General features: G+C 46.2%; 1 protein-coding gene across 1 annotated transcript in view; it reads left to right on the plus strand.

The window, feature by feature from the left end:
• The first annotated feature begins 2,760 nt into the window (after nucleotides 1-2,760).
• myo16 (myosin XVI) overlaps nucleotides 2,761-21,556 on the plus strand; it is a 118,687-nt gene continuing 99,891 nt past the window's right edge. The window contains exons 1-2 of the mRNA XM_031577904.2: nucleotides 2,761-3,791; nucleotides 11,466-11,798. Of these exons, the coding sequence (XP_031433764.2) occupies nucleotides 3,764-3,791; nucleotides 11,466-11,798 (361 nt within the window). The 5' untranslated portion in view covers nucleotides 2,761-3,763. The remainder of the gene's footprint in view (nucleotides 3,792-11,465; nucleotides 11,799-21,556) is intronic.

Genomic DNA, 21,556 nt, shown 5'->3' on the forward strand with positions numbered 1-21,556 from the left:
CGTGTTATTTCTCAAAGAAGTAATGTCACGCCTTCGAGACTAAACTGTCTCTTTTATAACCTTTACTTCTTTTAATGGCTCAGAGGTCTTGCACCTCAGTCTGTTTATTCCCACAGAGCAGACGGACTAAGGCTGCCACTCACATCTCTGTCCAGGTCAGGGACACTTGACATCCACACATCCTATTCATAGTGACAGCCTCATACCGTCGGGTTATCTGACCGTGATGTCTGGCTCCGTGGTTCTCCCAGGCCCTACGTGACTGACAGCCACAAAGTCTTTCCCTTCGCCTACTTCGTCGAGTGTCACTGTACTCCTGAAGCCATTCCCCAGATAGATGTTCTTACTCTCACACACACAGACACACACAGACACACACAGACACACAGACACACACACACACACACACCATTTCTCTGTATTCTTTAATGAGGAGGGATATTAAACTGTGATGTGAGTACATGTCAGCACTACTCTGACAGTAACAGACAGTAACTAAGGTGCTTCCCCCCCCCCCCCCCCCGCTGCTGTCTCTCCTACACACTCTTTTCTCTCGCTCTGGGTTCAGTAAGGGTTGATTAAATCCCAGATGATCTGCCAGCAGGATGTTTGTGTGTGTGTGTGTGTGTGTGTGTGTGTGTGTGTGTGTGTGTGTGTGTGTGTGTGTGTGTGTGTGTGTGTGTGTGTGTGTGTGTGTGTGTGTGTGTGTGTGTGTGTGTATGTATGAGTTGCATATGTAAGGCCAAAGAGGCATGCCTTGTGTGTGTGGGGTGAGACCAGGGGTTGGACTCCCCCTGTGGGCATCTGTAACCTCCTCAGCCCACCTGTCATGCTTCACCTCCTGCGGAGCAGAACAACACATCAGCATTAAAGGGCAGAGTACACCACTCCACATCCCTGCATCTGAACGCCCCACCCACCCACCCACCCAGTCCCATTTCTGAAGAGCAGACCTCTGTTTGAGAGACTCCCATCTTATTACTCACGCGATAACGGAAATGTGTCAGAACAAAGGTTAAAATATACACGTGTCTCTCTTTGGGTGTCTCTCCCTCTCTCTCTCTATCTATCCTCCTCAACTCTGCCCACCAGAGATGTTGCATGACTTTCCTCCTATTCTCTCCTCTCTCTCTGTCACTGTCCTTGTCGTTTTCTGTCCTCTGCATCATTCATCTGTTTTCAGGCATCATCTCCTCTGCTGCTCCCTCCTCTCTCTTCATCTCTTGTCTCTCCTCTCTTTTCTTACTTTATCTCGTCTCCCTCTTTCTTCTCTGTTCTTATCTTCTCTTCTGTGCTCAGGTGGCTGGCCTGTGTGTGTGTGTGTGTGTGTGTGTGTGTGTGTGTGTGTGTGTGTGTGTGTGTGTGTGTGTGTGTGTGTGTGTGTGTGTGTGTGTGTGTGTGTGTGTGTGTGTGTGAGCACATCTGCACATGGTGATAGCACAGAAATGAGAGTCTGTCTCTGGCATTTACAGTCTGGACTCATATCCTCTCACATTCATCACACACACACAAACACACACACACACACACACAGACACACACACACACACACACACACACACACACACACACACACACACACACACACACACACATTCTGCCCCCCACACACCACATTGCACTCTCAGATGCTCTTGAAGCTACACACAAACTTACATACACACACACACACACACACACACACACACACACACACACACACACAATCACACACACACAAATGCACAGCATTACACCCACACACCTACTTACATATATACACATGCACCACTCAGTCGCTTCATTCTCCATCTTCATGTGTTTTTGTTCACTGCAAGATGCAGGAGTACAACGCTGCATAGGAACACCTGTCTTGATCTCCTTTTGTGTCATTACCAATGGACTACAGTGAGTACTTGTGCTTGTCAACATCCATTACTCTGTCACACAGGTCTTTGCTAAGGGACTGGCCAGGACTGTCTGAAGTCTCTGTTTTCTGATATCAATTATGCATCAGCACTTTTCTCTGGACCAGGACGCCCTCTAGCAAAAGCAAAGGCACTCCACGCATATGCATCCCTCAAGTTAGATTTGTGTTTTTTTCCAGGGATTTCGGAGGCTGCCGATGCAGGAAATGGAGAGAGTTAAATGTGTGACCTGAATACGGATGGCAGGATTCATAAGAGTGTCCCTCTCTCTCTCTGGTTTTCTTGCCAAATGCCTCCGCTCCAACCTACATCAAATACACCTGACACACACGCACGCACACTGAAGCACACACACACACACACACACATAAGCACACACACAGAGAGAGAGAGAGAAAGAGAGAGAGACAGAGACAGAGAGAGAGAGGGAATACCTCCAAGTGAAATGCGCTACCCAAGATATAAACAGACTCAGCTTAGTGCGCATGTGCATGTATGTTAGACACATAGACACACACATTGTAACACACACACACACACACACACCCTACACACCAATCAAAACTGTGTCAGAATCCCTGGCTCCCCACACCCTCAGCCACAGTGCTAATGCTTGAGCAGCTAATACATTCAAACATGCAAATCCTCTTACAGCAAATCTGCTCCACCATGACCTATAAGCACATACACCTCCACAACACTCCGAAAATGACACACGCATGAGGACTAAATACATATTCAGTGTAAATGCACATTTTCAATATGGATGCACACAAATGATGCATAGCAATAGATCAGACACATTAAACCTTTTTTTTTACACTATTTCACACAGGCTGATTTTTACTGTGCAACATGAAAGTGCAGGTATGCTCTTGCAAACACACACACACACACACGCAGAATACCTTTTCCTGCTGGCTTCCTAACATGTTTGTAAATCACACGCCAGCGGTCACACACCCACATGGTGGTGACACACGCTAAGACAGAGTGTGCCATAATGGCATGCCCCCACTTTAATGGAGGCCATCTTATCAAAGCTAATTTGTGGGCAGTTTAAAGGTACTTGCCAGTGTTTAAACTATCAGCCTAGCCAGCGGAAAGCCGCACTGCAGTGGCTTACCTCTCTCTCTCTCTCCCTTCCCTCATTTTCCCTCTCTACACCTCTCTCCTCCATCTCCTCTCTCCCTCACACCCCCTACCCCTCCTGCTTTTCATTCTCGTTTTTTTCTCATACTGGCATTAAATAGTGAATCATACCGATTAAGCCCACCCCCTTCTCCTGAGCAAATGAAGGATGGAGGAGAAGAGAGAGAGGGAGGGAGAAAGTGTGTCTGCGTTGGTTGTGGGAAGAGAGGGAGGCAGAGGGAGTAAAGAAGGAGAGAGGACGAGAGTGAGGGCGAGGAGAGGGGTGTGTACAGGGGCGGGCTTTAGGCGGAGTGTCCGTCAGCGTAGCTACAATAACACGTGTGGCGGTCATGGTAGTCGAGCGGCTGGCGGTGTGTGTATGTGTGTGTGTATATGTGTGTATGTGTGTGTGTGAGAGAGTGTGAATGGCTGCGCTCCAGTAGCACTGCCTCCGACGCAGAGAGCAGGGACCGGCAGAAGGCGAGAGGGCTAAGATTTACCCACTAACCGCTACACTCGCTCTCTCTGCACTGTCACTACTACTACTACTACTACACTGCAATCCGATCTACCGTTAAATAATGTACGCGAAGCTACACCAAATATCGCAGGGAAAAGCGCGCTGAATTATGCATCTCACCGGCATCACCAGCTTGAGCGGTAACCTGTAGCTGCGGCGCTCCATTCAGCCAGGGAAGAAAAAGAACCGGGGGAAAGAAAAGAAAATGTCACACTATCATTTCATAAAATGCTGTGAGTAAATAACTTGTTTTTTTCGTCTGTGTGTTTGCTGTCTGTGCGGTATGCATGACAGAGATTAATGGGCAACCGTTGAGCGGTGTATGCATAAGAGTGAGGGTGCTTTATTGGGTGTGTACCCAAGCCGCCTATCATGTGTGAGATGATGTCATTCCTGCTGCTTGAGACTTGATGGATCTTAGGAGTTTCTGTGTCGCGTTTTACTCGAGCAGAGGGAATGTGTGAATGAATTTGATTGCAGTTGTTACCCATATGGCATGTGTGTGTGTGTGTGTGTGTGTGTGTGTGTGTGTGTGTGTGTGTGAGAGAGAGATGCTGCAGCATGCGGCAGAAAGCGGGTGGCGTGATGAAAAGTTGACCGGTGACTGCGGCAGGTGTGGAATGCGAGTTAGCTCCCCGGGAGTCTGGGTAAATGCTCGTGAAAAGGCGGCTTGTGTGACAGCTAGCCCGACAGTCCCTGCAGGATATCTGACAGCTAGAAACAATGAGTGACAGAGAAAAGGAGAGTGAAAGGGGGAGCAAAATGTTCCTTAAAATGAAATGAGAAGTGGGGGATATCAGAGGGTATAATAGAATAAAGATATGAGAAGAAAGGAAAATGTGCACGAGAGGAATAGTTGCAGAGATATGACTGAAGTGTAAACTGAACTGTAGGCAAATGTGGGAATGGGCAAAATACAGGCTAGAATAACTATGATAAAGGGAGGAAGGAGAGAGAGAGAGAGAGAGAGAGCGAGCTGGTAGTGTGTTTGAAGCAGCATTGCTTAGAGCATTGCCTTCACTGGCTGAATTTGTCATCCAAGTCTTTCTCTCCCTGTCCTTGCTTTATTTCCCTTATCCTTGGCTAGTTCTTCTTTCTCCCTCTCATGGATGATATCATCCCCACTCTCTCCTCCCCTCACCTTGCACTCCTCCCTCTTTCCCATGCTTCCCTCTCCTTCCCTCTCTCTCTTTCTCTCTCTCTCATCACACAGAGATGTGTCCAGATCTCTCCCGTGTGTTGGCCTGAGAGGGGCAGCGTGTATCACGCTCTCTCAAATATGGGGCTAATGACTGCTGGAAGGTGAAACTTACGAGGTCACATACTAAGCTGCCAAATTAGCAGTTCATTTTTGAGCACTCTCTCTTCCACTCTCTCCCCTTTCTTCTTACTTTATCTGGATTTATCTAGCCCTCTGTCTCTGGTGGAATTCAATCAATTAGAAATGATATGTGTGTGTTTGAACTGTGCAATGATATGCTGAGCGTGAGCGTTTTGGTCTTGTTTGTGTTTATGTAGGCATTTGTTTTACTGTGTAGGTGTGTGGTCGTGATGAAAGAAATTGCAGGGAGCCGGTCTGAGGTTTTGACAGCACCAGAGTGTAGTGTGTGTGCATGTGTGTGTCTGAGAGAGAGAGAGAGAGAGACAAAGGAGAAAGCTTCTCTGTGATGCTCTTCGTGTGTTGATGTGTACAGCGAGAGACAGGCTACATCCACAGGAGACAGGCTACATCTACAAGTGTCGTCTCTCATTCCCTGGGTGGTCAGCTCTGTGGTCATTATTGTGGGATCACACACACACACACACACACACACACACACACACACACACACACACACACACACACATGCATGCTTAGCATGGATACCAAATCCCCATACCTCAGCTGATGGGTGTAGATATGTGACTGTATGTATTCCGCTACTGCAGTGAACTGCAGGGCTGACAGTGAAAATAGAGATGAAGTCATGCCTAGAATACTGCAGGATAAATCTCTATTAGGGCTCTGTGTGTGTGTGTGTGTTTGTGTCTGTGTGAGAGTATGTGTGTGTGTGTGTGTGTGTGTGTGTGTGTGTGTGTGTGTGTGTGTGTGTGTGTGTGTGTGAGTGTGGGCGTGTGAAGGAGAGTGTGTGTGTAGTACTGATTTGGCCGATATTGCCTTTTTCATTTCTCTGACATGAGTTGGATACTCCTATAGCATACAACTAAGACACGAGTGAAGCTGAGTGAGCTGCACATCTATCCCACCACCCTATCCTCCCCCCTCCACCACTGTCTGTCTTTCTGTCCACACACACCCACAGTAGGTTTAGCATATAGCTTCTTTCAGACACAATTTCCCACTCCTCCTTGAATCTTTCCCTCTTTTCATTCCTCCTACTTCCACCCCTCTTCACTTTTGGCATCCTGCTTTCTGCCCCCTCTCTTTCTCTTTCTCTTTCTCTCTCTCTCTCTCTCTCTCTCTCTCTCTCCCTCTCTCTCCCTCTCTCTCTCGCTGTCTCTATTATGGATAGAGTCTATAGTGTCAGTGTCCAGAGACTAAGGCTGAGTGTGTGATTTAACATGTGCCCCCCTCAGGCCTGGTGTAATGTGCCATGTTCCACAGCGCATGTGTGTTTATGGCCACAGCTGTGCCCCTTACACCGGCTCTGCAGTGCCCCTGGCCTACTGCATCCTGAAGGTGCTGCTGTTTAGTGTGTGTGTGTGTGTGTGTGTGTGTGTGTGTGTGTGTGTGTGTGTGTGTGTGTGTGTGTGTGTGTGTGTGTATAGACACGCCTGGCACATTATGGAGGACACCATCACTACCTGCTCTCCTCTTGACCATCATTAACAAGCCTCTGTGGATGAACTGCAAGAGAGAGGTTAGAGAGAAGTAGAGGTGGCCAAAGCTAGTCTAGACTGAGCAGAGGTAGAGAGACAGTGGATGAGAGAGAATGTGGGGCAAGAGTTAGTCGAGTGGCAGACTAAGAGTGACTGGGTTGTAGGAGAATGGGGAGGAGGGATTGGGAATTAGGGAGAGAGGGGCGGGTTTGGCAGGGGGAACATGGTGAGTTCATGGTGGGTTCATGTTGTCTCACGTTGTGGTTTTTGCATATCCCTACGGCTCTGCCTCAGCTCTGACGCTGCAGTCCTTCTCACTCCATTCCAGAAGCTTCTCCCAGTCGTCTCCTATCTCCATGACAAGACACTTCTCCACAGGCGGCTGCTTAATACTTTTCCATGAGCTGCATAATCCTTTCAGTCAACAGTGTCACTTTTTGTATGTACTTTTCTTGAAGTCATATTAATTAATAATCTCACGCTCTATAATCTCACTCATCTCCATTTTCTCGCCAGACATGTTAGTCCTCTTTGAGCTGACGTTAGACACAGCAGCAATCATAGCAAATTAGCCCCCTTTGATAGTTCCACTGCCCAGCCTTTTGCAGTGTCTGTCCTGACATTCGACAGTTTACAAGGCCTCATAAAAAGAACAGTTTACCCACCACGAAACGCCGGCACGGACCCTATAAAACAAAATACGGCCCCATTTGGCCCGACTGCGTCTCCGCGGCGCGTCTTTGAGTGACGGGGCAGTGTGCCACTATCCTAGTGAGCTACTATCCTACTGTCCTACATAGCTGTGGCAGGGAGATAGGGGGCCGGGAGGGGAGGTGTTGAGACAGCGAAGCTAATTCGCTATTGTCAGCGCCCTTCCCTCTCGTTTTCCCCAGGCCGAGGTGCTTCGCCGGCAGATTATCCAGCCTCTCACCCAACCCAGGGGCATCCCCCACTTCATGGATCTGTTGGGGGCGGGGGGGGGGGAGCTGCCACCGCAGACGGCTCTGTCCAAAGCCGGCTAAAGCGTGGGGTGGAGTTGGGTGCTAGCGGGGAGTCCTCGCTCTCTTTTCATTTTTTGTCTTGGAATGGGTTTTATGCTGGTGGGTGCTGGTTTAATATTGGGATGAGTTCTTGAAGGGCAAATGTGTTGATACGGAAAGGTTTATGTGAAGGTTGGGGCTTGTTCTCACTTCTGTTTTTGTTTGCTAAGTGTATGGACATTAAAAAAAAAAATGATAACCATCTTTGTCAGACTAATAGAAATTAGACATCTGTATTGTGAAACATGAGATGATGGACACTGCAAATCCACTGCAGCTCAGATTTACATAATTCTTATTATACTCAGTTATGTAATTGCACTGGGTGAGACAAAGAAATATGGTAGGAGTCATATTTCATATTTTTGTGCTTTGTCCATCGTGCAGATGTTGGGGAAGAATTCAACAATATCAAGATATGTGGTTTGTGGTTTTTGTTCCAATTAGAAATGATGAGTCTGGGCTTTCATTTCCTGTCCCAGTGCATTAAACCTGTTGAGAGAGTGGATGGTTCATGCCCGATTTTTCTTTTTTCTTTTTTTTGTGGGGGTGATCTGGTAATTGGTTTCTTTCACTGTGAGCAGCTTATTTCACATCCATGGACTCGTTCTCCCTCCGCGATGTCTTCAATCTGTGTTCAGGCTTATCAGGCCACAGAGACTGAATCAGCACAGGGGAAAGAAAGAGGGAGAAAGAGAAAGGGAGAGGGGAAAAGAGAAAGGGAGAGGGAGTGAGAGATCTATTAACACTTTCCCATGATGGCAGCTGAAAAGATGGTAAGGGAGGCAGAAGGTAAGAGTAAGGAAGTTGAGCGCTGCTGAGGCTCTGTCAGGCTCAAAGATGGCCTCCTCGGAAAACAGAGAAATTGAAAGAAATAATTCTGTGGATTGCAGGATGAAGCATGGAAGAGAAAGTGAAGCTACCTAGTCATGTCATTTTGGACCCCTTGCTACAGAAGAGAGGTAGAGAGAGGGGGAGGAAGGATGAACTGTGTCTCAGTGAAAAGAGGGAAGATGGAATGTCAGCCCTCCTCAGCTCCGTGGGGCATAAAGGCAACAGCAGGGGATGTGGAGATATGGATGGAAAGGAGAGTGATACACAAGAAGTAGGGGATGTCTAGATATGGAGGGGAAGGAGAGTGATACACAAGAAGAAGGGGATGTGGAGATATGGAGGGGATGGGGAGTGATACACAAGAAGCAGGGGATGCATGAGGAGCAGCAGGGAGAGATGTATGACGAAGAGTGGAATGGAAAACGAAGGGCAATTTCACTTGACCGTAATGCTAAGAGCCATCAAGTTGTACCTCTACGGGCAGCCAATCTCTCTCTCTCTCTATCTCTCTCTATTTCTCGCTCTCTGTTTCCCTCTCTCGCTCCCTTACTCTGTTAGGCTCTGCATCACAATCTCATTATCAGCAGCCCAGTAGAACAGGTGGGGCACTTAAGTCTCCAAATGGAATACTGAAGACTCTCTAAGGCTCTGTTACCTTCTGAGGGATGAGGGATGTGATTTCACCTCTCGCACATCTAACAACATCTAATTTTGACAAACATGGAGGGTTCCAACATGTTCTTCAAATGAAGAAGGTATCATTTAGTCGTAGGCCTACTGTTGGTGGAGTTAGTTGTACTAATATTGTGGTGGTATTACAGTTGAAAGATGGTAATGTTTTTACAGACAGAACCAACCATGAATAATATTGGTCCCCCTGGCATCTGTCATGTTATGGTTCTTGTGTCTTCATCTGTATTTATGTTATGCACATTCTTTTGCCTGGGGCAATAAAACAGCACCTGGACTGTTTGATTTATATTCGTAACCAAAAACACAGAGTACAAGAAACTCGTAATCCTTTGACATTAATCCTCATCCCTGTTCCAATGTTTAGGACTGGTAACACACAAACATTTAACGTTAACATAAACACTGAGCCCGTCCCTTTGTTGCCCGGAGGGCAGGATCTGTGCCAGGAGTCGTTCAACAGGTGTGCTTGTCTGAGAGACCAGCTCTCTTATCTCATGCAAAGCACTGCAACTGACAGCGCCATCCGTCATCTGCCGCGCACGACGGTGCTTTGTTGCCCGTCGCTGTTAGTGATTCACGCTTGGTGCGACTCGCACTCATTCGCGTGTTAAGTCACCTGGGGCAAGCTCATACGGCAACAGTTTGTTATCTTCCGTCGGAGGGTGCTGTGTAGGTGACTTCGGAGCGCGTCTCTCGTGGAACTATCCATCTTTTGGCGGTCGGGGTGGGTGGGGGTTGGGGGGTGGGGGGGGATCTTTGTCAGGTCAGAAGCGGATGAGTTTGCCTTCTGAGTAAAGATCCCGCTGCTCCCGCACTGGGAGACTGTGACACCAGTGTTGCCAAGGTCAGGCGTTTTTCACCGAGAGCACGTATACTAGATGTATAGATCGCTGATCTCTCTCTGTCGCTTATGATGAAGGGATCTGAATGTCAATGTCCCAGTCAGTGTAGCCTATGCAAGGAGTCTTTGTGCATGTAGTGAATGTGGCCTGAAGGCTTGGGGGGATAATAAGGAATAAATGTTGTTGTAGTGTCATTCATATTCTAACATAATTGAGAGGGGGAAGAAATAAAGAAAGAAAGAAAGGGAGAAGGGGGAGAGTCGTTGGCACATCAAAGCCATCGTGTTGTCAGCGGCTTAAACCTCATGGTATGCCAAGAAATTAGTTTGTGTGTCGAAATTGTGTGTGTGTGTGTGTGTGTGTGTGTGTGTGTGTGTGTTGTGGGGTGCGTCTTTAATTTATCTACAAAGGCAGACTTCTCAAACTTCTATTTCCTTGGCCACAGGGCTTCCAGTGACCTGAATTAGCTGTGTAATTGCAGCGTCTTACACTGCAGCACTAATCACTCGGGCCAGGAACCTTTCTCCATCATTATAAACACTTTCTGCTGGGCTCTGTGTTCGGCTGTGGATGAGGTGATGGATGTTTTAGTGAAGGGTAATTTTTTAGGAGTCTTGGAAAAAAACATCCCCCCCACTCTTACAAATCTGGCACCCTTCTCTCCTTCTGCCATGCATTCACTCTCTCATCCTATCTCATACACTCTCCCTCTCTCGCTTTCATTCTCTCACTCCCTCTCTCTATCGCTCTCACACTCTCATTCTGTTGCTCCCTCTCTCTGCACTGATGAAGGCAGATGATTTCATAATTCATGAGCCTTGAGTCTGCTGTTGCCCCTATTAGTATAAGGGTCCTTAAACGCAGAGGGCATGGTGAACCGTGCCGTGCTCCTGATGAACCCTGGCTCCAGTTTGAAGCCTGTTTGACTCCATTCGCTGCGAGTCCTCAATTATTTATGGAGATAAAAATCCCACTTTTAAATGGAAATGGAAACGGTGGCAGACTACTAACGAGGCATGTCTTAACAAACACTGCAAATTGTGTTTTTGTAAGTGCTGACTGAACATTAAGAACTGGGTCAGTAAGTCTGTATGAGTTTGCGGCGCTATATTGCCAACCTCTTGCTCAGGTTGATAACTGTCAACATAAAAGGTTTGCTTTGATTAAACTGAAATCAACTCTGTCTGAATTTTGATGGCTTTTGCTAAGTTTATCTGTATATTTCATTATACTTGTGTAAAGTGTATGTGTTTGTGAACTCCTGAAATGTGAGAGTATATAAAATGAATGACTCCTGGTTTCTGAGATAGTATCTGATATCTGGTTTGTGTGTCATCCACCTTGTCTCTGCATACAACTGAAGTATAACTAGATACATAAAGTCTGGAGTGGTGGAGGACGCTTTGGCTTTGTTCCAGACTAGATGAAGAGATTATGCAAAGTCATGATATTCCCACTGGTTAATCCTGGAAAAGATAGTGTGTGCGCGGGCGCACGTGTGTGTGTGTGTGTGTGTCTGAGAGTGTGTTTTAAAAGTTAAACTGACATGTTTATAAACCTCCTCCTTTTAGTCCTGTTCAGCCTCTCAACTATGTCAGAGAAGATTTGAATGAAGAAGAATCCCATAAATGATTAATGTAACGCCTTCTCTCTCTCGCTCGCTCTCTCCTTTTCCTAGGTTGCTTTCAGCTATGTAACGTCTTTCGCTCACAGAACATGGAGATCGACCAGTGCCTGCTGGAGTCTTTGCCCCTGGGCCAGCGGCAGCGTTTGGTGCGCCGCATGCGCTGCGACCAGATCCGCGCCTACTACGAGCGCGAGCGCGCCCTGCAGAAGCAGCAGTGCCAGCTCCACGGCGCCGGTGGTGGTGCCGCCGTTGCCACGGCCGCCACCCCAAGTGCCACGGCCAGTGCCAAAGCCCACGGCGCCGGCCACCGCAAGAAGCAGCGGGTCACCTTTCCCGCGGCCAGCGTGATCCAGGACGCCATCATGAGGCACGATGACAAAGAAGGTTAGATGCCCGCGACGCTGAAGGGGGTGGGACTGGGACTGTGAGTCCCAGTGGGTGCTCTTATGTTAAATCTTACCGGTGACAGATAGCATCTAGCACGTGAGGCTAAATCTCAGAGGGAATAGTTACTGATGGTGTGAGAGTTCAAGGTGTGATTCTGATGTCTTCACCTTCAACATAAAGCATGAAGGTAAAAGTCAGCATTGGATTCAGTTGTTAAAAACTTGGCAACCCTACGAGCCTCCCCAGTGAGGGAAAGTGTATAAATGTGCATGTTTCTCTGTGTGTGTGTGTATGTGTATGGGAGCGTGTTTCTGTATGTTGTGTGTGTGTGTGTTTCTGTACAGTGGCCACAGCTGCCCTGCCTGGTGGACGAGGCTAAATTAATTTCACGAAGGTGCAGCAGAATGGCAGAAAGTCGCTATTAGTCGCATAAGGTATTAGCCCATTCCTCAAGCTGATTACGAGCGGCCAGGAAAGCTAATAATCATAACGTGTGGCGCGGCGGCTCTCCAGAGACAGGCACCAGTAATCCAATAAAGAAGCAGGGAAGGAGCAGGCGACAGGACAGCACGACGATCACAGAGAGCCCATATGCTCCCATTATGAGCGATGGAGCGGGGCAAATTGATTCCCGCAAAGTCTGCTATTTCGGTCTGTGACTTTGCCAGGGGAGAGGAGCGCAGCTATTCTCATTCACCTCCGGAGCGAGATAAGGGTGAGAGAGCACCCTCGTTTTTAATGTGCTGAGGAGAATAGAAAAAGTGTTTATCACCCTCGCGCATCAAATCTGTCTTCGCACACTCTCTTTTTTTATTTTTTGCACTTTTTCACTTGAGCAGATGGGAGAAAGTGGTAGGGGGTAGGGGGTAGTGGAGGTTGGGGTGGGGCTACACAGCTTCTGCTGACAAATGAATAAATAGATGGGGTGCCTCTCTCTTCATATATACATAAGATGCCATTTAAGGCTGGAGGTGAGGCCTTCACTTTAAATAGACTTTTTGAAGGAGAACTCGTCATTAAGATATGCCATCTTCAGTATCTGGCATGATTTTATCCTTGTTATAGCTCATAGTAGAGGATTTAGAATTTACACGTGTACAAAATATATGGATGACTGGGTTTTGTTTGTATTCGTCAGTGTACGGATAGCTGGAATTCGCTCATATTTCAGTTCTTCTCCTTCTTTACTGATGGCTCAAATCATCTCCTCTCCTTCTTGCTTGTCTTCTTTTGTCTATTGACAGTTTGCTCACTCCGTTACCCGTTAACCCAGCTGTCTCTGTGAATGTGTGTCAGCTATCCCAGCAGCCATTGCAGATTCGGAATGTAAATTCTTTCCTCCTTGGCAACTGCCAACCTGCTTCAGCTGGTCCTCACCACCAGCTGGTGTGCCCAGTGCAAACGCCTGTTGGAAGTCAGCTGCCTCTGGCAAGCTGTGAATGGTGACTTTTGCCCACCTACTAAACACTAATTACTAAGCCAGTGGCACCAGACTGCCTTTGTAATGGACTTGGGGGCCTCCCACTAGGCTGGGTCCAACTTAGCCCTCTTGGCCATGCCTACTCGCCGTCAGTGGCTAACGTCGTTTTACCACATAGTCAGTGGCTCTGGAGGTAATAGCACAGGGAAGTGTCTTCACAGGAACAAGCGCTGGAGCAAAAAAACAGGTGTCCCTTAAGTAAAGCAAGTTGTTGAGAAAAAAGGTTTTAGATGAGGGCATGGAAAGTGTAGACACAGGCACAGGCATTAGCACCCTCACAGCAAACACACACACACACACACACACTCACAATCACAATCACACACGCACACGCACACAGACACACACAAGCACAAGTAAGCCAATCTTCTCCCCTTTATCTAGCTCAGTGAAGGGGAAATGGCCGGCTCACAATGAGAACAATATGAACAGATTTATTTTCTGGGGCTCTTGCCTGTGCTAGCTTCAGGCTGGGCTACACAGAGGCTGAGGCTGAGGCTGAGGCTGAGGCTGAGGCTGAGGCTGAGGCTGAGGCTGAGGCTGGGAGGGGGATGAATACCCCAACTGATTAGTTCTGTTTGGATCAGGCGAGCAGCTGGCAGCTCAACAGTCATAATCAGGAGAAAGGAGAATGGAGACAAAGACTCGGCGCTACGGACGCTTGAACAGGACAAATAAGAAGCACGTGTGTGTGTGTATCTGTATCTGTGCTTTTGAGTGGTGTGTGTGTGTGTATTGATTGTGTGTGTGTTTTCTTTTGTATTCTGTGTGTGTATGTGTGTGTGAACGTGTTTGTGTGTTTCATTTTGTATTCTGTTTGTGTGAGAGTGTGTGCGTATGTGTGCGTGCGTGTGTGTGTGTGTGTGTGTGTGTGTGTGTGTGTGTGTGTTTTAATGATTTCTCCTTGCTGTTCATCTATTGGCAACAGGCACACAGGCACATGCAGTATATAGACACACTACATGGCATACAGAAATCAGATGCAGGGGATGTGTTTGCCTCAGGACAAAGATGTCCCAGGAGAACATGGGATAATATTTTTGGAATATGCCAGAAAAAGAACATCTGTAATCACTTCGAGATGTGTAAATACCCCCCCCATGTATTGCGTATCCTGGGGGTGGGTTGGGTAAGGGCCGTTTAATGGTATATGGGGATGGTTCAGACCATGTTTTACTTAATAGGCATGAGCTAAACACTGCTAGTCTCTTGATAATAAAATCAATGGTGCTTCTGCTATAGCTTGGTTATTGTAGTCCAATACCTGAAGAGATACATTTATTTATTTATTTGTTCGTTTTTGTATGTTTTATTGTAGAACGCCACATCTTACCTACGTAGACTGATATCTTGGGTATCTCGTCTTGGGTATTTTCCTCTCAGTTCATATACTGAGCAAATCTCATCCATGGAATGGTGGTGATAGACCATGGCTAATGTTTTTACACACATGAAAGTGATCCTAGGAGAATTAGCTTGCTTGCTTATCTCATACCCTATCCTCAGTACTGCCTCGAATCCTGTTATTGTTTAATTTCACATGATTTAATTTAAAGCATATTCGCTTCACATTGATTGCCATCATTACTTGTCATTAACACCTGTGTAGCCCTGTTAGTTGTTTACACTGCAGGGCCAACGGATAGCGGTTTGCTACGCTAACTTCGCTAACGACAGACATTGCACTTAATCTAAGAGGAGCCATGCAGGAATTCAGTATTGAGGAAAAGGCTTACGCTGCTGGTGTGTCTGTGCTGATTAAACCCGGTCACCGTCGCTGCTCCTCAGGGTACAGATTAACAGATAAAAAGGGACGGGCGGGGAAGGCGGGGGGGGGGGGGGGGTTCGTAGGAGTTATCACTCTTCAGAGGGCATAGAGAAGATCGGAATAACAATCAGGCAATCGAATGGTGTTCTGTCAAATGGTGAATGGCAATCCAATGGTGTCCTGTCAATTATGTTTCAAACTTTCTGGAAAGGAAACGAGCCAGTTTGTGACTAGTGCCTCAGAACTAGATCCTGATCCTGTTTTCATGACCGCATCTTTTGAAGATGGAATTCAGTAGAAAGTCTGCTACATATCATGTTATTATTACTACCGCAGGTGGATGACCTTAACAATGTAATCTGTGTGTCTGTTTGAGTGTGCGTGAGTGTGTGTGTGTGTGTGTGTGTGTCTATGTGTGTTTTTATGATTTAATTTGTGTCTTCCAGTGAAATTTCACTATTCTTCATTCAAAACTCGATCAGTAGGGGAATGTCATGGGGACCATCTGGTGCGCTCAGAATGCAGAACTGCAGAATCAATCTCAGCTCCATGTTTGTATATGATTCCCAGCAAGCTGAGGGCAAAAAGTCCGCTGCCGTTATTAAGTTGGCTTGGCACTCTTGGCGTACACGTGATGGATATGATAAGATTCCCACCTGTGTTTACGCTCCAAGATGTCACTCTGCCTTAGGAGGGGCCTCGCTGTTTCTGATTGTCTCTCTGATTATTGAGTTTCTGTTGCCAACAATACAGTATGTTGCCCTCAAGACTAAGATCAACAATCCATTATTGTTACAATTGAGTATACTTAATATTACCATGTGTAATAATACACCCATAGTATGCTTTAGTGTTGGTCTGGGTGGATGTATATGTTTGTTTTGTGCATTTCTTTCTCCTGACAGTGGACGTACTGAAGTAATGATATGACTTGGTCACCTGTTATTTTTAATTTGACGTATCACAAATACAGCTTGTCCTGTGCTTATTGTGTGACCATTCAACAGCATCCGTATGGATACATGTCTCAATCCCATTCTCATCGTAATTTAATGTTTATACTGTTGGCCTCCATCTGAAGAGGAAATCTAACTGTGAGTTCATATTCCTCTGTGTGTGTCTGTCGCTTGGAGCACTGTCACACATACACACCTACCACATTTCCCAGAAGGCCTTGTTCTTAGGCTCCTCCATGTAGAGAAAGGATTTTTTTTCTTCTTACTGACACAAAGTTAATCCAAATCAAATCCCTGCGATAGAGTAAAGAGTGAAAATTGTTCAGTGTAAGCCAGAGAATAGTTGAGAACACCGCTTGCCCTAAGGAGGCTTTACCAAGGTGTGTGTGTGTGTGTGTGTGTGTGTGTGGTGGGAAGTGTTGTATCAAGGAATGTGTACACTGACTTCATGCCAGAACCATCTCGATATCTGCCACCTTAAATATAGAATTAATAAGGCTTTGGGTCGCATATTGTTTGAATGTGCTAAAGCAAAAAAAAAAAAAATCATCATTATTCCAGGTATTAATAGAAGGGATTTAAAGAGAAAAATAGTCAAGTTCATGTTTAAGTTTAGAAGACACCTAATCAAAGACAATATTTGAAGAAGAGTTTATAAAAACCCTGGAGACTTTGCAGGTGTGTGTGTCTGCAATGCTGTGGTGCGGCTATTTTAAGTTCACCCTCAGAACATGTTTGCATAGTATGCCCTATTTAAGCTGGCCTTGGCTAGTGATGTCAGGCATCACAACGCTGCTGTTTTACAACAAGGGGTAATGGCTGTGAAATGATGAGTGTTAGGCAGCAGGGCTGTGCGTGTGAAGTAGTGACAAACCGATAGATCTTTAGGGTGTGGGGGTGAATAGGGACATTTTTTCACATCTGTAATACAGAACTATATGATGTAGCATAGCTGTCGCTTCTTCAAGGATATTTGCTAAGCCGAAATGCATTATGACTGTAATGATATGAGCACGCAGCCAACTTTCTTAAGATTCAGCACTTCAGTGAAAGAAGCATACGGTTGAGAACCCATTCGTCATGCCCAGACATCACAAATTTAATTTGAACTCACTTTTTTCCCTCTGTATCATGGAGGAGTGAGCCACAGTAATTTTAATTATAATTTCTCCCTCCCTCTCTCCCTCTCCCTCTCTCTCTGAAAAGGACTCAGGAATAAATCTTTGAGGCAATCCAAATATGATTACGTCCACAGAGCTCATTTTGCAAATGTATTTAAGCATCAATGAAACATTAATTCATTTGTCAGGTCGATAGGCTAGCCAGAATGCATTCTGTCAGTGTAAGAGAGTTTTAAAAGAACTCCGAGAAGATGGTCGATCAAAACAATATCTAAAACAGTGAGAGATGATTGAAATCGCTACAGTATTTGCAAGATGTTGGTAAGAAGTTGGAGTAGAACTTTCATCAACTTACCCTATTCTGCAGTGGCAGAATCCTCATTTCAGTTTCTCTCTCCTCTCATGAAGGCCTTGCCCTGTAGTAGTCAATGCTCATCAATCACAAGAAAAATCAAAAGGTTTTTAAATCTCATTCTGAAAACATGGAGCATCTATGCTTGACTGCAGTTCTCGGGCGCAATGAAGAAGGGAGCGCTTGTGTCGCTGTGAGGAGAGAGAGTGAGGGAGAGAAGCAGATGATTTCTTCCAGTGAAGAGGACTTGCTTGTTGTCTCACAGAGCAATGGAATCAGAGGAGAGTAATAGAAGAGGTGTAAGAACATGGGGAGAGATTGAATTTCATGGAACAAAGCACAGAGGCTGGTATCTGATTATGTGGAAACTGAAGGGAGAAGTGGGAAGAGAGAGATATATTGAGAAAGAAAGGAATAATGAAAGCGAGTGTGTAAGACCCAAGTGAGGGCTTTCTATCCTTTAGCCTTTTGGTCAGTGCATCGCCCATAAGATTTCGCCTTCCCTCAATATCCCTCAGGACTAATATAGAGTATTTCCCTCCCTCCCTACCCTTTCTTTCGTTCTTTCTTTCTTTCTTTCTTGACTCTTCGTCTGGTTGAATCTAGTTTGGCTCAGTATGTACACCAGAAGTCTTTTGGCTGTGGGACATTGCCTTGTGTCAGTTGGACTGCAGCATTCCGGCATTATCTAACAGGACAGCTGCCCTTCTCCCTGTGCTGCCTGTGTGGTCCTCGACAGCTTTTTAAATGCCTCTCTGAGAGAGCTTGAGCTGATTGTTTGTACCTGCTAGCTCAGAATGCTGCAGTGTACTGCAGTCCCTCTCTTAGTCTAGAGGCCTCTTGATGGCTGCATTCTAATCTGAAGCCTTGAATCTAGTATGCTTGTCCAAAAGATGAAGGGTGAAAGAAAAACCTTTGTGTTTTTCTTTTGATGTCTCTCAGAGGGTTTTGGGGTTGTACAGATTTTTCTGTAGTGTTGGGAGAATCCACTCTAGCTCCTTAGATAGCTCTACTGGAGAGGCGGTAAAGTATTGCTATAGGAGAAACTCTTCCCCTCCATCCCTGATGCGTCTTTGGAATCCTGAAAGCGTGTGTTTGTAATTAGTTTTTAGGAAGAGAGTGGTGTGCGCTTTGAGTATGGCTGTGGCTCATTTGACAGGATCTTTTTATTTCACTTTTGGTTTAACCCCAGTCTTCTAGACCATTGGCTCTGGGAAGGAAGGATGTGGTGAAATGCTGCTGTTTTTTTTGTTTGGCAACTGGAATGGATGCTTGTCCAAAACCCCCATCGTTTGATCACCCCTCAGTCTAACAAACAACACCCCCTTCACCCCTCCTTCTGCTTTCTCATCCTCTAGCGGTTGAACTTCCCATCAGAGAGAGTGAGAGAAGGTGAATGCTGGTTCTGCCTGTGACATGCCATATGCCCTTTAATCCTCTCCCTCCCCTCTCTCACACCCCCATTTCTCCTCGTACCCTCATACCCTTTACCTGAACCCACCTCACTGTCAGTGCTCAGTTGCCATGGAAACACTACATATGGTTTTGCTGCTGTCTTTTATTCCCCTCCACTGGTAACTAGCTGCTCGCCCACATGGATGCAGGTCGCTATTGGTCGAATGGCACGTAGAGTAGCAGCAACACTCACATGAGAAAGACGGCACAGAGTGCCAGCTCACCTGCTGCATTGTATAGCGCTGTTCAGTCCTTCATCAAGGCTTGGTTAAGAGGGGTATTTTGCGGCTGATATTTTAGCCTAGGGCTAATACAGCATTTACACACACAGAAGATTCCCTGTGATGGTTGGCTGCAAAACAAAAGCTTTGTTCAAGCGGGATACAATATTACCTCAAGGCACAGGCTGTTGGGTGGTTCTTTCCCAGAATCCTCCTGCATGAAGCAGTACAGTAGCAGTCATTTTGTGAATGGTTTGGGGATGTGGATAACGATGCCAGGAAGCCCAGGACATATGGTCCAAGACTGCAGCTGGGCACAGAGGAGACGAAGACATACGGCCCTAAACAGGTTTGTGACACGGGGGTCATGAGCAGTGCTAGTGTCTCTTTTGTCTTGGTCGTCCAGTTAAACAGGGGCCTGCTGACTATGCTGCTCCACAACTGAGGGAGCCGAGGGATGCTATGCCGTTTCTTGCCTCATTTGCAGTGAAAGTGCTTTGTCATGTGGTTTTCCAGCCAAAAGCAGATGTCATTGGTCTGGCTAACACCAGGCTCCGAAGTTACTCCGTTCGGCAAACCAATTAATTGCAGTGGTGCAATGTTTTTGACTGACTTGAGGTAATTGCTAGCATTCTCTAGAAGAGCCAAGAGAATTGCCAGAATTAACTGAGATGTTATGCCTTAATATTGAGGATTAGGTGCTTATTCCACCTAATTGCTCCAAAAAACTAATTATTGTTATTAGCATTTTTGCTTCGTGGGGATTTGATGCTAGCTTAATGTTTAATTTGAATTTTGTTGCATTTGGAGGAGAGTTTCAGCCACGGAACTCAGAAGCAACATCAGACCAAGACAATCATTAAGTATCAGGGAGATTTTAGATGCACAAAATAGCTGTCCCTTGAAAGCCCATGAACATTTGAGGGTTTCTCTCGGAGCCGAGTGAATGCAGGAGATGGGCCTCATTAGTGAGGTTAGCTTCATGAGGCTCTGATAGTTTGATTGAGAAGCCAGACAACTAATGACTCTTAAGTGGTTCTGCCGGTAAATGATGAGCTATGCATTTTGGTGTCTGAACTATTTATTGCAAGTCTATGAGAAGGCAAAGTGATACATAGTATCCCACACTAAGAGTTTGTAGAACCAGAATAATAGCTGAACAGCTTATTGGTACATAGAATAGGAAATGTTGGAGTCCTATGGTATCTCCAGGTCCACAACTACCCCATGAGGGGAATTGTTCCTGTACTTTGTGCTTCAGTATCACCTCATCGATGTATTTGCAGTCTAAAGCAGTGTGAGAAGGTGAATTTCCTCCCTTCTCACTGGAGCAAGAAAAGGGCTTTTGGCCCTTTAAGACACTGACTCCCCCACTGTAATGGTTGGTTCCGTGCTCCCCACGTTAATGGTGGGGTCCAATTTAGCCTAAGTGGCTGCCCTATTTTAACAGGTGCCTCATTGGCATGAAGGGACTAAGGTAAAACACTCTCCTGATGTGAGGAGAAGTGTTTTGGGTCTAGATGTGTGGACATCGTTGGCCTTGTTTTGTGTGCCTGGTTCTGTGTGCCTTGTCTTTGTGCCTTGTCTGTGTGCCTTGTGTTGTACCTTGTGTGTGTATGTATGTATTTGCTAGGTGGCCAGTATATGTACTTAGCTTAAGGTTAGTCTCTGTGCCTAGGTTTGGGGCCTGGCTTGGGCCTATAGGTAAGACAAGCAGGTATCCAGGGTACAGAGTACTGAAGTAGCCTGTGAGTACGGCCGGTATGTTTGGTTTGTTTGTTTTATTTCATTTCATGGGCACATGTGTTGGGGTGCTATAGAGCCCTTGTTAATAAATATATATTTTTTTGTACGGAAACACCACCATCTCCTGCACTCTTCTTCCTCACTACACCACCAAGTCTAGTCGCCACATCCCAAATAACATGGGGGACCGGTCGGCCCTTCACAAGCAGGTTTCACCCTCACTGACCCATTAGCCCTACCTCTTGTCTGGGCTGACTCTCGTGAGTCACAGCTTAGGATCGCTGAGCAGATCTCACACATCAACACCTCACAAACATACGAAGGATACAAGACAGAGGCCTATTCACAAGCGCTACCCATTGAGAACACGGCCATAATGTCCATAGAGGGTTTTTTTTTTGTAAGCCCGTTCATTTGCTTGCATCTAATTGTAACAAATGGAAATGCAAGTAAACAAACACGGATGGGGAGAGTGTCCTCTAACGTGCCCTTGTCCCGGCTGTGGGCCCAACATGTGGGGTTGCTGCCAGACACACACATCTGGTTCAGGGCTAATGACCACTTATGGTTCAAGAGCCCCTGTGAGGGTCATCACGGATCATGGTTGGAATAACTCTCCCTGTCTTCCTGTAATTACACCCACAATTAACCTCCTC

This window comes from Clupea harengus, chromosome 2 (assembly GCF_900700415.2).
Source record: "Clupea harengus chromosome 2, Ch_v2.0.2, whole genome shotgun sequence".
Taxonomy (NCBI): domain Eukaryota; kingdom Metazoa; phylum Chordata; class Actinopteri; order Clupeiformes; family Clupeidae; genus Clupea; species Clupea harengus.